Source organism: Mastomys coucha, unplaced genomic scaffold (genome assembly GCF_008632895.1).
Source record: "Mastomys coucha isolate ucsf_1 unplaced genomic scaffold, UCSF_Mcou_1 pScaffold11, whole genome shotgun sequence".
In the NCBI taxonomy this organism is placed as follows: domain Eukaryota; kingdom Metazoa; phylum Chordata; class Mammalia; order Rodentia; family Muridae; genus Mastomys; species Mastomys coucha.
In genome coordinates, this window is record NW_022196893.1 from 30,546,518 (window position 1) to 30,562,397 (window position 15,880).

Consider the following 15,880-nt stretch of genomic DNA (forward strand, 5'->3'; position numbering starts at 1 on the left):
TCCTCATGGCCACCCTAACTGACAAAGAGAAGACATCTTGGTGCACAAGACTTTGTTGAGAGGTCTGGGGTTTATGTACAAGAAAGGAAATGGGACATGTACAAAACACAGGGCCCCTGCATTCCCTTCCAGGGTCAGAGCCCAGTAGGGAATCGGGCAGATAGTCTGTGAAGGTCCTCTGTTGCCTGTTCCCGGGCCAGAATCCACTTAGCTGAGGAAAGGTGAGACTGCAGCACAGACAGTGCCTCTGCTCTTCAGTCAGTGGGCAGGGTGGGGTCCAGGCCCTTCCTTTCATTGTTTGGAGCAGGAAGTGCACATCCAGAGGGTGGCCACCAGGGGTCAGCTGCTCCCACTGCCACCCATTCTCCATGTTAAGTGTTAGCCTTTCCACTTTTGAAAGCCACATGTCTTCCCCTACAACCCTTTGGTTTTAAGGAAGTGGAGCAAGAAGCTCCTGCAAGAAGCAGGAGGCAATGCAGCTGGCTCAGGAAGCTAAGAAGCTGGATGGCAAGGTGGGTAGGACCCCGGGTCTAGAGAGCAGAGCAACAACAAAAGCCCTGAAGACTCGGGCAGCACATGCAAGGAGGCCAGTGGGCCCGGCATTGCTCCTCTACCCTTTACTAGGGCTGCATTCTGCAGAGTCCAGGGATCCATTAGTCTGGATACTCTCTAAACCAGAGCTGACTGTGGAACAGCAAAAGGGGGCTGGGGGGACCCGTGTTTCTTCTTGGATGCACATCCTCCTTTTATCCCACTAGGCCCTAGGAAGAGGGACTGTGCACCCTCATGAGCTGAAGCTGGAAGTGGTTTTTCCCAGCCCTGAATTGACCCTTCAGGAAATGAAGTTGAAGACTGGGGGCAAAGTGCACTATGGGGGGCACTAGGGAAATGCCAGGCCCCTACAGACCTAGTGCCCACAGTGGCACAGGGATGAGCCAGCCTCAGAGCTGGAGCAGCTGCAGCTTGAACCCTTCTGCTGGGCCCTGGGCCCACTGTCCAGATCTGCAGGCCTCTGAGAATTAAAGTACGTCTGCCTCCAGGAGGATCTCAGTGGGGACCTGGAGCCCGAGGAGGGCCACTGGGTGGTCCAGCACTCCTGGCTTGGCTGTGAATGACCGTGGGTTGGTGGTTGAAGCCTGTGGGGAAAACAAGTGGATGAACAGAGAATAGGCAGGAGACTGAGCAGGACAGCACCTGAGGACGTAGTCATGGGAAGGTCAGGGAAGGTCTTGGATGGAGGCTTGAGGACCAGCTAGAAAAACTGCTGGAGTTATTTTCAGAAGGTAGCGTAGGAAACTAAAGGCCACCCAGGAAAAGACATAAGCCAAACTAGATGTCAAGAAGCAGAGGTTAGGGGACATCTATCCCTGAGTAGGAGCTACTGCCAGAGCTCTTAGGGGAGGCCAGGACCCAAGATACCTTGGGTCTATGAATGGAGGAGCCTCAGCAACCCAAACCATTAGGTCTTGCCTGCTCTGGCATAGCTCCTAATCCTGGTCCAGAGACTCCTTCGCCCTTGGATCTTAGTAGTTAGGACAGTATTAGTGGGAGGACACATGCAGGATGAGTTATGTTTCTCAGAGCATGCAGCATGCAAAGTCTGTGTGTTTCCATCCCTGGGAGGCTGCTACCAGATGATTCCAAGGCATGCAGAGAGGGCAGCTATGGTGCCCAGTACCTGTCGGGGCCCAGCCTTGAGGGCTAACAGTTTGACTCATCATGGTGGGTGGTATCACAGAAGAAGCGTGAGCCCCGCTTGGCAGTACGTGCCGTGAACGGGACACTCTTCAGCACTGTGGCCCAGGAGAGACAGTGATCAGGTTTCATAAGAAAATGGGCTTGGAAGAAGAGCCAAAGGGGGTTGGGTCAGGTTCTGGGAATAGGGCCCAGTGGACAAATGTCCCACCTGTGATGATGTCCTCAATGGTACCGTCCTTCCCCTCGTAAACAGGCCGGTGTTCCTTAGCTTGGCGCCGCCTCAGCTCTGCAATTAGCTCCTGCTGTTGCCATTTGTTCCGCTGGGATGGAGTCTAAGGGCAGATATTAGAAGGGGAAGGAGGACATCACTAGACCCAACAAGCACCTGGTTCCTGTCCCAAGATGTGGGCTGAAGAGGACCCTGCCGAGCAACCCTGTGTCCTGTCCATCTGTGTCTGCCCTCCCTCCAGACTCTCACTGTCAGCCACTCCGAGCGAGGGAGGTAGGGAGGGAGGGGGGGGGAGGGGTGCAGAGAGTGTGTGTGTGTGTGTGTGTCCTGGTTTTCCACGTCCTTCCTTGCTCCCTGCTCCCTGAATCCTCAATTCTTTGTCCTGCCCTCCAGACCAGCTCTTGGTCCCACCCACCTTGGCATCCAGCTTCTTAGCTTCCTGAGCCAGCTGCTTCTCCCGCATTACCTCCTCTTGTTTCTTGCGAGCTTCATTCTCTTGCTCTGCTTCCTTAGAGAAGACCAAGAGAGGGGGAGCTTGAGGTTTTCACAGGCTGGAAGGGAGGGGCTGACACTAAGCATGAAGAGTGGGTGGCAGTGGGGCCAGCTGACCCCAGGTGGCCACTCTCTGGAGGGGCACTTCCTGCTCCAAACAATGAAAGGAAGGGCCTGGGCCCCACCCTGCCCACAGTCCACAGTTTAGAGGCCTGTTGCCAGCTTCTATGGTTCCTTCCCTAGATAGACCTTAGAAACTGGAAACGTCTCAGACTTGAAGCCCAGGCTTGCTCTCAACTAATCTTCTACCAGCCAAACCCCTGAGACATTTCTTCAACTTACCTTGTAAGAACGAATGAATCGGACAAATACTGGGAAAAACACAGAAGGAGGTGTGGTCTTGGGACTCTCACCAAAGTAGCGCACAACTGCATTGTAGGCCTCCTGGGTAAAGGGCAGACAGAGGGGTTATCCCAGTGGATAGAAGCCCAGCGCCCACATATGGACAGAAGGCCCACAGAAAGCAAAGCCTACTGCCAAGAGAAGAAAGCCATTACCCAAGCCCCTCCTGGGTCGTAACTTCAGACATGGACGTCTGCTAGCTTTACAGTCCCTCACCTTCTCCATACTCCTGGCCAGATGTCTGCTACGAGAGTTGGATGCCTACCTGAAGTGACCTAGTGTGTGGCTTCCTTGCTCACCTCAGCAGTCTTGGCATCACGCTGGAGCTTGTCCAGTTTGCCTTCGTTGGTACTAAGGAAGTTTCGAAGAACGCTGTTGTCGTGGATGCTGCATTCCCGCCGGATCAGGTCCATTCCCCGGCCCAGCTCTTTCACGTCTAGCAGCACATTCTCCAGGGACACTATTTACCAAGAGCCTAGCTGAGGCTTACCCAGGACGACGGCACATTTATCCCACCATGTCCCCTTGGCATAGACTTCAATGACGTGTACATGTAGAGAAGTCCTTGTCAAGCAGGCTGGGCTCTCTTAGGCAGTAGGAAGGAATGGAGGGTCAGAGTTCATGGACCCAAAGAATACGGCAGCAGAGGAAGGAAGACCACAGAGACGGCTGGTCTCCAAACTGGGGCTGCCTGGGCCTGCTGCGGCTTTTTCATGGGCAGGACTGTATATCTCTCTGTAGGGGCTTTACAGGTTTTCTGATCACATCACGTACATGATAGGGAAATACAATCTCTGGGCCAGTCTAAGGGAAGCCTGATCCTACTTGAGCCCAGAGGGAGGCTCGCTCGCTCTCTCTGGAGTTGCCCCTGCTCGTAGTTTTAGTAGTAAGGAAGAAGATAACAAAGGCCACAAGTGGACCAGGTGCTGCTCCTGCTCAGCCTCCTGGGATCGTCCTCAAGGGGGAGCCCTCACCTGCTGCTGCCTTCTCCACAAAGTGCAGCTCATGCCAGAAGTTAGCCAGCTCTGGGTATTTCTCCTTTACCGTCAAGGCAATGAAGTGCAGCAGTGTCATTTTCCGGTCAGTGGACTTGGTGTCCAGCAGCTGAAAGGGAGTGGTGGCAACAGGCTAAGCACCCTGGCTCTGGCACTGGTGTCCAGTGTCCTGCACATGCGGTCCCTGCCATCTTACCAGGTCCAGGCTCTGGAGCTTGAAGCCGTAGACAGCACCTCGCTTGCTGCTGTTCATGTAGTTCCCCAATGCAAGTATGATCTGTTTATAAGATGCAAGGCAGGTAGGTCACAACAAGCCTCAAGGACCCACTCCAGGCCCTGAGAGCCACCAGGATCCACCCCAGGCCCTGAGAGCCACCAGGACCCACCCCAGGCCCTGAGAGCCACCAGGATCCACCCCAGGCCCTGAGAGCCACCAGGACCCACCCCAGGCCCTGAGAGCCACCAGGATCCACCCCAGGCCCTGAGAGCCACCAGGATCCACCCCAGGCCCTGAGAGCCACCAGGATCCACCCCAGGCCCTGAGAACCACCAGCACCAGTCAATCATTCCCTTCACCAACCTCCAGCATCTGCCCCAAGGATCCACCCCAGGCCCTGAGAGCCACCAGCACCACCAGTCAGTCATTCCCTTCCCAGGCCCTGAGAGCCACCAGCGCCAGTCAGTCATTCCCTTTACCAACCTCCAGCATCTGCTTCAGTTTCTGTGAGGACTTGACGGAGGCAGAGGCTGCAATGATGGCATTCAGTTGCTGAAAGACAAGATGAACACGGTGATACCCAGGTTGAGAGGAGGATAAAGTCAAGGCATAGGCCAGAAGGAAGGACAATGGAGTGATGACAGCAGTGGATAGTGATTAGGGAAGAGGGCGTACCGGTGTGAGCATCTGCAGATTGTCCTGGAAGTTGCCCAGAAAGGCCATGCCAGCCATCCGCTGGGTCAGCCGTTCCACCTTGCTGAAGAGCAACATGAAACGGTCCTCAGCTGCCAGCTCCTCTAGTGGCTGTCGTTCACGTTCATACTGCCGCAAGAGTTTCACCTCTGCCTCTGTAGGCAGGAAGCGCATCAGGCATTCCACAAAGTCTACAGGTAGTGTCTGTAAGTCAAACCTGTGTAGGATGAACAACACAGCATTTCAGGTCTGACATCTGTCCACATTTCCCCCTCATCCTTAGAAGGACTGGAGAGCAACACACAGGACACAGCTAGAGGCAGAGCAGCAGTGCTGTATGTGTCCTAACAAACTGGCTCTCCTGCCTCTGCTCTCTGCTAACATGGCAGAGTCCCTGTTGATGCTATTCCTGAAACACTCTTCCTTCTAGGATGAACATGCAGCTCCTCTTACTGAACCTGAGACCTAGACTAGAGTCAGTATGCTCTGTTCTGGTTAGTGGGTGACAGAAATGTGAGCAAGTCCTGTCAGGAGCCCTGGGATCTAGAGAAACCCAGGCTGTGGGGACAACAGGTGTCTGGGGACCATGGCCAAGTTGGTGGGAGCCTCACGTGTGGATGGCCCTGCAGATCTCCTCAGCTGAGCGCCCAGCCTTGCGAAGGGTAATAGCCAGGTTCTTGGCACGATTGGCTTCCAAAAGGGTCACCTTGCTGGCAGCCTTCTGTGCTGTCTTACTCTTGGAGCAGATGAGGTCAAGAGCAGGACCCTGGGCTTTCGTCTTAAATAACTCTTCAAACTTGTCCAGGTCTAAGTCCTGGCAGAAATAATAAAAAGGGACAATGTTGAAGGCTCAAACAATGACAATACCCACTGACCATGTACCCTGCCAGGATCCAGTCATGACTGGATAATGGTATCAGTCCTGCTCTGGCTCTAAAGTCATCCCAGTCTCCAAGCTCACTCCAGCCCCACCCTTCTGGACCCCAGACCCGTCACCTCCAAAATCTTCTCATCATCAAGTTCACTGAAGACAGTGCCATTGATCTGATTGGGTTTCAGTGCTGTCCAGTTGAAGACCGGCAGCCGGAACTTGGTCTTGATAGGCTTCTTGATGCGAATGGCTAGGTTTTTGGAAGGGGGACAGTTGTGAGGGAAGAGCCAAGGAAAAACTCCAACAGCATTGCCCAGAGCCCTGAGGACACTCACCTGACAGGCCCACTGTCAACACCACCGAAGGAGCAGCACCAGGGAGAGGTGGGGCAGGGGGACATTTGTCTGGGAAGAATAAATGCCAACATGACCCACAGTCCGAGGACTCTAGGCTGCCCAAACTCTGCCTGCCTTCCTCTCCCTAGAGACCCAGAGAGGAATGCTATGGAAACTCTGGTCAAGTTGATCCTAGAAGTGTACTGAAGGGGAGAGCCAGCACTAGACCCTGATGGAGTTTCTCCTGTCAGTTTAACCCTCAGCTTGGCTGCCTTCAGAGGAATAATTAAGAGCACCACCTCAGAGATCCTCAAAGCAGAATCTGCTCCCGGCATTCCTTCCTCTATTTCCTACAAATACTGGTCCTCCCTTAGCCCTCTCTCTCATCCTGACTTGATCTCCTCCTAGCCCTCAATGATGCTATGTCCCAGCTGTTTCCTAAAAAAGACACTTCTGATTACAGTACTGGCTTCACAAAACCCCTGCCCCTCCCGGCTTGGAAGTCCCAGTTACCTGGTAATGGAGGAGGGGGCGGGGGCAAAGGTGGAGCTGGTGGAGGAGGCGGAGGAAGAGTCTCCTCAGTAGGTGGGGCTGGAGCCAGCAGGTCCAGGTCAGAGGGTGGCATGCCTTCAGTCAACTCTGTTGGGCCTACCCTGGCTAGGACCTCAGTACCACCCATGGATTCCAGGCCCCGGGCACTTGGCTCCAGGTGGCATCGGCGCTGGAAGGCCTCCTCCTTTTCCTTAATGAGCCTCCGAAGAGTATGCACCTGGTTGCTTGTGTTCTCATATGTCTCCTATCAGGCAGACAGAAGCATGGGGGAGAGTGAGCAGAAGCCTCTACAGTCAGTTCCCCTGGGAGTGAGAATCCCTACCCAACGGACTCCCAGGGAGGGGCATCTCAGCATGCTCAAAACAGGACATCCAGGCGAGGACCAGCAAGGCTGGAGGTGGCAGGATACAAGAGTCAGCTTGCTTTCGTGGGTACTGTAGGTCCTTTCCCTGCTCAAGTCTGTCCTCCCTGCGTAGGTCCCTCAAGGCTGAAGGAAAAGGATGCCCCTTTGAAGCTCCCATTGGTCCCCTACTAGACGGGCACTGCTGCTCTCTCCACAGACCTTAGGTTGTCGTTGCTGCCTTTATTTCACTGGCTGTGGATACATGCTCAGATGGAAGCTTCGTGGACAAGCCTCTGCGATCTCTATACCCTTCCTCTCCCTGTCTAGTGCTAGGCAAGGAGAAGCAGATGTACACTGAACTGAGCTCAGCAGCCAACACAGCCATATTCTTCAGAGACAAAGAGGGTGTGGCTTGGCTTTATAACTAGGTTATGAAGTTAGGAGAAAGAACACAAGAGACTGAAATATGGGAAGCACTGCCCTCCAGGACACCTGTAGACAGTAATAAACAGACGAGCTCCTCTAGCCGTGCTCAGTAGACAGAGCTGAGAAGCATACGAAGAACAAGACAGCAAGTGGACCGGAAGAAGACAGCCTGCCCTGGCCTCTAAGGGTCCAGGAGCACATCGTCTGCTCCCATTCTCATCTGGATGGCCAACTCCAGCTTTAAGATTCTTTCTCAAGATAAAATCATGGGGAGGAAGCTAGGCGATGGTGGTGCACACCTTTAATCCCAGGCTTTGGGAAGCGGAGGCAGAGGCAGGAGAGATCTCTAAGTTCGAGGGCAGCCTGGTCTACAGACTGGGTTCTAGAACAGCCAGGGCCACAGAGAAACCCTGTCTCAAGAAGAAAAGAAAGAAGGAAGGAGAAGGACGAAGGAAAGAAGAGGTGGAAGAAGAGGAAGAAAAAAGCCAGGAGGCAGGGTGGATCACCAGGTTACCCCTGCAGGGTGGATCACCAGGTTACCCCTGCAGGGTGGATCACCAGGTTACCCCTGCAGGGTGGATCACCAGGTTACCCCTGCAGGGTAGATCACCAGGTTACCCCTGCAGGGTGGATCACCAGGTTACCCTGCCTGAGTGCTGAGCCTATATCAGTATCTTCCCTTGACATGATCTGGGAAGAAGGCCCGAGGAGCTGGAACCCGGGTCGGTCGAGGCCTCCCGCTGCCCCCTCCCTTTCCTGGTACCTTGATGCTCTCCAGCTCCTTTTCCCGCTGTAGCAGCTGCTTCTCCAGTTCTGCCACCCGCATCATATTCTCATTCTCCAGGTCCAGAAGCTTCTCTGTGAGCTACAAAATGGGGAAGACATGTTCAGAGCTGTACTCAAGCTCAAACACTCAGCAAAACTTAAAGCCAAACCAGGGCCTGAAAAGCTATGTCCAAAAGGCAGTCTCAGTCAGGTGGCTTCCCGACATGACTCCCAGGGACCAGCAGTCCTGACACTATGAAACAGAAACACACAAGGCATAGTCTGTTCCAAGTTCAAGGCCAAACCCAGCCATAGAGTTGAGCACATTGCAGTAGTGCCCAGTGGCTTGGGCCAGCGTTCGGTCTAGAGAGGCTTCAGTGGGTCTCAAGGTTTCCTGTGGCTCCAGCTGGAGGCAGCTAGGTCAGCTCCTGGATTCCTGGAACCCAGTTGTGCCCATCCTCCCAGCCTCCCACAGTGGCTCTGGCAAGCAAAGGACACTTACATGGGACACATGCTCCTCCAGTTCTTCTACCTTTTCCAGGGCTACATTCTTGGTTTCCGCATCCTCCAACAAGCCCCCCACGTCAAACACATTGTCCAGGTATGCTTGAATCTGCACCTGTAACTTCTCGCTCTCCGTGTGCCTTGACTTCTGTGGAAAAGTAGAGACATATGGGAGTCAAGCACAGGCCGTCTAGAAACTCACAGTACCCCATCATTGCTTCACAGCTCCTCCTAGAGCCTGTGACCAGTGTCTTCCAGACACTGGCAGAAGGGCCCTACTCCCAGGCCAAAGGCAGGCAGGCTCTAGATCCATCTAGGACTATCCTTACTTGTTCTTAAATATTCTTATTAAAACAAAAACAAAACAAAACAAACAAACAAACAAAAAAAAAAACCCAAGCTCTTTGTGTATGTGTCTAAGCTGACTCTACCCTGAAACACTTCACCTTTCTCAGATCATAGTCAGCTTACCTGTAGGAATTCCTCCAGCCCCAGCTTGGTAAACTCATATTGCAGGTGGACCCGGAAGTTCATGTCCTCTACTGAGTGCACCACAATGTTGATGAACTGCATGCAGGCCACCTGGGGGCAGAGGCAGCCTCTTAGAACTCAGTGTGGCCCTGGCTTCAGCAGCAACGCTGCAGTGGACATGCATGCACCTGCCCCAGACCCAGGTCCTCACCATGAAGTCAATGTTGCTGTCTTCATTCCGGAAATACTCCATTAGCTTCTCAAACCGATGCAGTTCTTTGCACACCTGAATGAGCAAATAGTCTCAGAGGAAGAATCTCTACCACACAGAACTGAGATCCCCGAATCCTGGTTCCCAGGAACATGATGAAGAAGACGCGGTTCAGACCAAGTTTAGCCCAGTGGCTAATACCCTCCCTAGTGTTCAGGAGGCTAAAGTAGGAGGACTGCCACCGTGAGGCCAGCTTGTGATATAAGGTAAAAATGTGTCTCAGAAAACAAAAACCAACCAACCAAACAAAGCATATCAAAATAAATATATAAATAAAATAAAAATAAAACAAAAACCAAATTAACTATAACTCTATCTGGAGACTGTGCCATTTTGGACACCAGAAGAAAACCCAGAACCTGGGATCTGTCTTTAGGTCTCTGACCCTCACCACAGTGAAGGAATCCAGTGTAGCTTAGGATTTAGGTGCCTCTAAAGTTAGTTCAGAAAGACATACAGCAGATCTGATGCCATCAAAATACAAAAAGAGAAAAAAAGGAGTCAAGCCATGGCTGCAGCACAAGGCTGGGGCCCCGTGGGGACACAGGGGAGCCAGTGTGCAGGAGTCAAGCCATGGCTGCAGCAGAAGGCTGGGGCCCCGAGGGGACACAGGGGAGCCAATATGCAGGAAAGCCCTCTGCTAAGAAGTGTCCAGGGGCTCCTGTGAGTTTCTCAACTTTAAAAGAGGAAGAGCTGTTTCCTGAACCAAACAATGGATGCTAGGGAAGAGGCCCTGAGAGGAGGAAGGGGGGGGGGGGGAACCACAGCTGTGGCTGGATGTTGAGGAATCCCGAGTTCAAGCAAACTGGGGTTTCAGAGGTAGAACTAAGGATGGGAAAATTCCACACAGGAGTTCTCTTTCATCTCCCTACCAGCCTTCTTCCCTGAGAATATATTTGCTTTGGATCCCACCTGTGGGCTCACAGCAGCAGAGCCACCTGAAGGGTCTTATAAAGTGAAGATGCCCAGGCTCTACTCCAGTGGGTGAGGAGTAGAGCCTGTGCCAAGGAAAAATAAAAATAAAAAAGAGATGAAAAGAAAAAGGAAAAGAAAAAAAGATTAGGCTGGGTGATGGTGGTGGCGGCACAAGTCTTTAATCCCAGCACGTGGGAGGCAGAGGCAGGAGGATTTCTGAGTTCGAGGCCAGCCTGGTCTACAGAGTGAGTTCCAGGACAGCCAGGGCTACACAGAGAAACCCTGTCTCAAAGAACAAACAAACAAACAAAAAAGAAAAAAAGATTATGTGTTTTGCCACTATAAATGTATATGTGTGTGCTGTTCCTATAGAGACCAGAAGGGGGCACCAGATTCTCTGGAACTGGAATTAAAGACAGTTGTGAGCAACTATCTGGATACTGGAAACTGAGCCCAAGGCCTCTCTCCAAGATGAGCAAGAGCTCTGACTCCTAAGCCATGTCTCCAGCCACAGTCTGCACTCTAGCCAGAGCCTCCCTGGCTGGACAACTGGGAGGTGTCCTGGAACAAGATCTAAAGACTTCAGTTTTACTTTGGCTTTTGTTATAGTCTCAGTCTGAAGCAGGCTGCTCAACAGTTATTTTAAAGATCTCAGGAAATTGGATCTACCCAGTTCCTTTCCCACCTTCTCCTCTTAAACACACACACACACACACACACACACACACACACACACACACACACACGCGCGCATGCAGAAGAGACCAACCTCTTTGAAATTGTCAAAGGCAGCAAGGATGATTTCATGACCTCCCCGCACCAAACACACAGCTGCCAGCAGCTCCAAGACCAGGGCTTTGGTCCTAAGAGATGGAGGAAGTTAGCATCCAAGCCCCATCCAAGCCCCCACAGCTCATTTCCTTTAGAAAGAAGATGGAGAAGGAACACTTGTTCCCTCACTATGGAGGCAATGCAGATTAAAAGTGAAGCCTGGACACTTCTGCAGCAGAGGAGCTCCTGCCTAAAGGACTTGCCAAAGTCAAGTCAGGATCTTTAGATACATGGGCATGCTGAGGAGGGAGTCACACACCTTGGATTCTTGTTGTTGAGGCTAAGTGCAATCTCATTGACAGCGTGGGGGTGGGACATGACCAAGTTGAAGCCATACTGCAAAGCAAAGAACAGGAAGGGACCTTGATGGTAGGAAAGCAGACGCCAGCAGGTCTCCACTAACAAACCTGGCTTTCACAAGCTGGTGCTCTGCGGCCTTGGTTGGGTGGACGAGGCCAAAGGCGGCAGTACATCCATGGGAAGCTCCACCCCTTACCTGATAGTTCATGATGGCTCTGAGACAGAGGATGCAGACATGGACATCATCCTTCTGGCTCACCAGGCGCGAGTTCTTCAGGGCCCTGCGGCCAGGGAGAGTACTGTACCTGTGGGATAGGGCCAAGTGATCAGGTGGGGAAAGGCTGCTGGGGAAGGCTAGACTACCAGGCTGCTGTAGAAACAGCAGAAACGGAGGAAAGACCTTGTACCAAACGCCAAGCCAGGCAGGGCGCAGCAGGCAGTGAAGTCAGCCATTCGCCTCTGGTACAGGCCTTCCTTGGCAACCGCCCAGGACCAAAATCATGCTAACCCCAGAGACCTCTGAAATACAAAACTGTTCTAAGGAATCTGTAGTCCTTGGGGTAGGTCACAAAGACATGCATCTGAGAGCCCCTGCTCCCTTGTTTAGTTATATCTCTGGCACATTCAGTGGGGCAGGTGAGTCTTTATGCTCATCTTATTTTCAAGTCCCCCAAAGTCAGAGAAGACAACACAGGCCTGATGAAAGCTCGCACTATGCCTGGCTTTGTATCATCTCTCCACTACCTTAACGCTTTGTGAAAAGAGGAAATGTAGACAGAATCTGCTCCTGCAAGACCAGAATGGTGAGCAGTGTCCATGACACAAAATCCGAAAAGAGAAGAAGAGCCACAGTAGAGACATAGGTCGAAGGAAAGGCTACGGATCTACAAGGACAGCCTCTGAGAAACGGGGGCTCTGCAAAGTGATCCGGGCCGCCATAGGACCGCTCTGGTAAAAGCACAGACAGAGGAGAGAAGAGACCTGAGGGGGAAAGGGGAGGGAAAGGTGGAGCCTGCAGGGAGCTGGAGCTGCTCTCTAAGAGCCATGGGAAAAGTGAGAGGTGAGGGGGAAATGGGTGCGGCAGGAGCTGGACTGGCTAGTAAAGCCCAAGCCCTGCCAGAGGAGGGAGGACTGGGGAAGGGGAGAGCTGGAGCGTCAGGGGGGCACAGAGGAGGACCATGTACTTACCCAGGACAGACCGCTGGGCAGAGTCAGGGAGAGAGAGGACAGATCAGAGACAGGCGAACAGGCAGAGGGCAAGAGACCTGAGCCTGGAAGCAAGAGTGGAGGGCGGAGCATAAGCACTCACCGGGTCACCAAGACCTGGGCTGGGGCAGGCTGGGGTGGGAGGCAGGTGGGCAGAGGAAGCACGCACATACGCACATACCGGAGCACGGACTGGCGCGCAGAGCGAGCGAGGCTGTTGGTGAAGGGGGCCGACAGGGCGTTGGGCGGTTGCAGGTCTTCGATTGACCTGCTCCAGGAGCGGAGCTTGTCGAATGCACCGTCATCACCATTCTCCAGACCCTCAAAGTCAAACCTAGAGCATGAGAGGACACACATGCGCACACGCAGGCACATATACAAGGGAAATTCTGTGCCAAGCCCCCGGCAAGCCCCCCACCCCTTTCAGGCCTCTATGGCAAACAAAAAGCAGTGGCAGCAAGAGGAGGAAACAGAATTAGGCATCAGAGGGCTGATCCTGGTTGGAGTTACCAACGAAAGACAGGGCAGAAAAGGCCTGGACAGCTCTAAGAGACGGGAATCTGAAGTCGTCTCCGTGGCCCAAGGGCTCTGGGGGTTGGCAGGCTTCCTGTGTTCCTAGCCTCAAATGGGACATCTCAAATCACCATGACTCTACTTAAAAATCTGTATCAAAGATAACGGAGGGAAATGAGCCAACTGCAGGTCTTGCTCAGTGGTAACTGGCAGTGGCCAAAAGACTCAGAGCACCCTAAAGTAGCCCAGGCCGTCAAGAATTGGGTAGGTCTCAGAGGAGAAGAATCGGGGTCCTGACAAGCCACAGCTGGTCCTATATCCCAGCAAGTACAGCACTGCTCACCCTACCGACCGGCCGGCTTCCATGGTTTGGCTTGTTTATAGCCTTTCACTGCTGAGGAGTGAGCCTGGCTCTCCTGGCAGGCCAGCATGTAACAGGAGGTCTCCTCATGAGCTACGGCCCAGGCCCAGCCCTCTTAAGAGGGATGTTTCATGACTGAGGCTTCTATGTCTTTCTCCTCAGCTTCAGCTTCCCTAGAACTGTGAGCTGAGACTGTGAAAGATGGATGTACTCCAGCCCTGAGGGAGGGAGCGTTGTTTTGGTTATTTCCTGCAGCAGGTCTGTTACCATAAGCAGTTGTGTCCAGAGCAAAGAGGTCAGCTGAGACCACACAACACACAGGGCCTTCCCTTACATTCCCGGCCCCCAGAGTGCACTCCCTAGACAGCAATCTCACCTGTCTCTCCTGCCCTGCACCCCTGGAGACTCTCCCAAAGGCTTTTCCCCATCATGAATGCCCAGTGACAAAGTCTGGGGCTTTCTGGAACAAGGGATGCCCACAGAGGTGAGGCTGCAATGGTCAGGAAGAGTCCTGACATCAGGTGGCATTTAACAGGCTGATCCAGCCATGGCCCCACCCCTTTCCTCTTAAGGCCTTCCAAAACACCACCCCTCGTTCCCTGGACTCTCCTTTCAAAGGCACTGTCTGCCCTGGACACCAAAGTGTTGTCTTGGTTTGGAGCAATGGGATTGTTTGCTTTTTCAAGAAAGATAGGCATATTTGGGGAAATGATCTACATCTTTTTACTATAAAAGTTCTGAACTAAAAATTCACTTAAGCAATATTTTCCCCATTTCTTTCTATAAAAAGATTTATTTAAAGGGACAGGAGGATCATGAAGTAGGACTTCCATAGAGATGTGGATGGGAAGCAGGTTACTCTCGCTTTAGAGAGGATGACCCAGGAAATGGAATGGGAAGCTAAACCCGGGAGATATTGCTGGGTCCCCCTGAGGAAATGCATGGAACCAAGAAGAGCTATAAGGGCAGGGACAGTGGAAAAGCAAAAGTGTAGGCAAGGTCCAAGGCTCCAGACCTGGATTTCTCCAGACCGGGGACTTTCTGTTCAGGAACCTTGGGAAGCTGAGAGCAAAACTAGGACCTATCCTCCTTAGGCTGACCTGTCTACCGTGCAAGCCTGCATATGTTGCTAACTCCATTCACTACCACAGTTAGCCTTTTCTGTCAATGCCCAAAGACTATAGGCATGCTTATCACCTGGGTACTAACTCAACAGCAAAGCAGCCCCAGGGGGCCTAAGAGATTCCAAGTGCTGGGAGCACACACCTTCCCATCTAAGTCGTTTAGTCTGGAGGACAGAGGTTCGCAAGTGCTGGGAGGGCACACCTTCCCATCTAAGTCATTTAGTCTGGAGGACAGAGGTTCCCAAGCGCTGGGAGCGCACACCTTCCCATCTAAGTCGTTTAGTCTGGAGGACAGAGGTTCGCAAGTGCTGGGAGGGCACACCTTCCCATCTAAGTCATTTAGTCTGGAGGACAGAGGCTCCCAAGCGCTGGGAGGGCACACCTTCCCATCTAAGTCGTTTAGTTGGGAGGACAGAGGTACCCTGCGGTTCCGCAGACAGTGACACAACTTTGACTCTAAAAGCTCTCACTCCCTGCACCTCGCCATGCTTGCTCTCCTGCGCTAACCAACGGCTAACTGCCTCCATGTGAAAAGGATGACTGGAAAATGCTCCCAAATACTTATTCGATCTGTACAGGTCGAAGGTCACGCTCACTGGCCTTCCTCAACAATAGGCCTGTAGTAACCCTCTCACATCTCAGGGCCCAAGCTGCCTCATGAAGACTCCATGTTGTTGGAATTACTAAGCCCTACAAAGCCATCTCCCAAGGAGAGCCCATAGCTCGGCACGTAGACCGTTCGCCTTCTGACTCCAAGCCTCCTTTCCAGGCTGCTCTCTTCACGCTCCCTGCAAACATGTCTGCTATTGCAGCTAACGTTCCAACCCTTGCTGCTCCTTGCTATCCCCTTGTCTTGCCTGCTCACGTGTGCAGCAACCCTTGGGCTACCTTCTCCTGTTCTGGGGATGCTCATTCCCACCTTCTCTGTTGGAATCTTACTCATCCTTTTTCTTTCCCACCCCACATTTGCTCCCATGCTGGAGCCTCAGCCTCAGCCTCAGCCCACGGCAGGCAATGTTCTGCTGGCTGGCATTCCTGACCTCGTTCTTCTTCTAAATAGCCTGGGACCGTCTGCTTCCCAGTGAGTCCCAGCCTTAGCCCTGTGGTACTTACATGACAGAACACTGGGCGAATGACAGGTAATCCACCAGCACGTCCAGGCCTTTGTTCTCATCATTGAGAAACTCCCTCACCCACCTGCAGATCCAGGAAACACAGTAGATGTAGTGTGCAAACTGCCTTGGTTTGATTTGGTGGAGGGCTCTGACCCAGTAATCTAGGCCTTAACAAATGTGTTCTCCTGCATGCTACTGAAAAGGCTGAAGATCCTGAGAACCGTCACCTATGACAGACCCCTTTGTGGTCA

General features: G+C 52.8%; 1 protein-coding gene across 4 annotated transcripts in view; it reads right to left on the reverse strand.

Annotated features, from left to right (window-relative positions):
- Positions 1–37: 37 nt before the first annotated feature.
- Positions 38–15,880, reverse strand: part of Fmnl3 (formin like 3) — a 54,070-nt gene continuing 38,227 nt past the window's right edge. Inside the window, exons 5-27 of one of the 4 annotated variants that reach the window (XM_031355215.1) lie at positions 15,628–15,711; positions 12,698–12,850; positions 11,507–11,615; positions 11,270–11,346; positions 10,949–11,042; positions 9,205–9,279; positions 8,994–9,104; positions 8,521–8,670; positions 8,017–8,118; positions 6,446–6,728; positions 5,933–6,001; positions 5,723–5,847; positions 5,338–5,540; positions 4,709–4,943; positions 4,517–4,585; positions 4,013–4,093; positions 3,796–3,925; positions 3,121–3,281; positions 2,762–2,863; positions 2,343–2,435; positions 1,907–2,030; positions 1,679–1,793; positions 38–1,136 (exon numbers count right to left, since the gene is read on the reverse strand). In XM_031355215.1, the coding sequence (XP_031211075.1) occupies positions 1,702–1,793; positions 1,907–2,030; positions 2,343–2,435; positions 2,762–2,863; positions 3,121–3,281; positions 3,796–3,925; positions 4,013–4,093; positions 4,517–4,585; positions 4,709–4,943; positions 5,338–5,540; positions 5,723–5,847; positions 5,933–6,001; positions 6,446–6,728; positions 8,017–8,118; positions 8,521–8,670; positions 8,994–9,104; positions 9,205–9,279; positions 10,949–11,042; positions 11,270–11,346; positions 11,507–11,615; positions 12,698–12,850; positions 15,628–15,711 (2,722 nt within the window). In that variant the 3' untranslated portion in view covers positions 38–1,136; positions 1,679–1,701. The remainder of the gene's footprint in view (positions 1,137–1,678; positions 1,794–1,906; positions 2,031–2,342; positions 2,436–2,761; positions 2,864–3,120; positions 3,282–3,795; positions 3,926–4,012; positions 4,094–4,516; positions 4,586–4,708; positions 4,944–5,337; positions 5,541–5,722; positions 5,848–5,932; positions 6,002–6,445; positions 6,729–8,016; positions 8,119–8,520; positions 8,671–8,993; positions 9,105–9,204; positions 9,280–10,948; positions 11,043–11,269; positions 11,347–11,506; positions 11,616–12,697; positions 12,851–15,627; positions 15,712–15,880) is intronic. The other 3 variants (XM_031355213.1, XM_031355212.1, XM_031355214.1) reach the window with 3 other exon arrangements.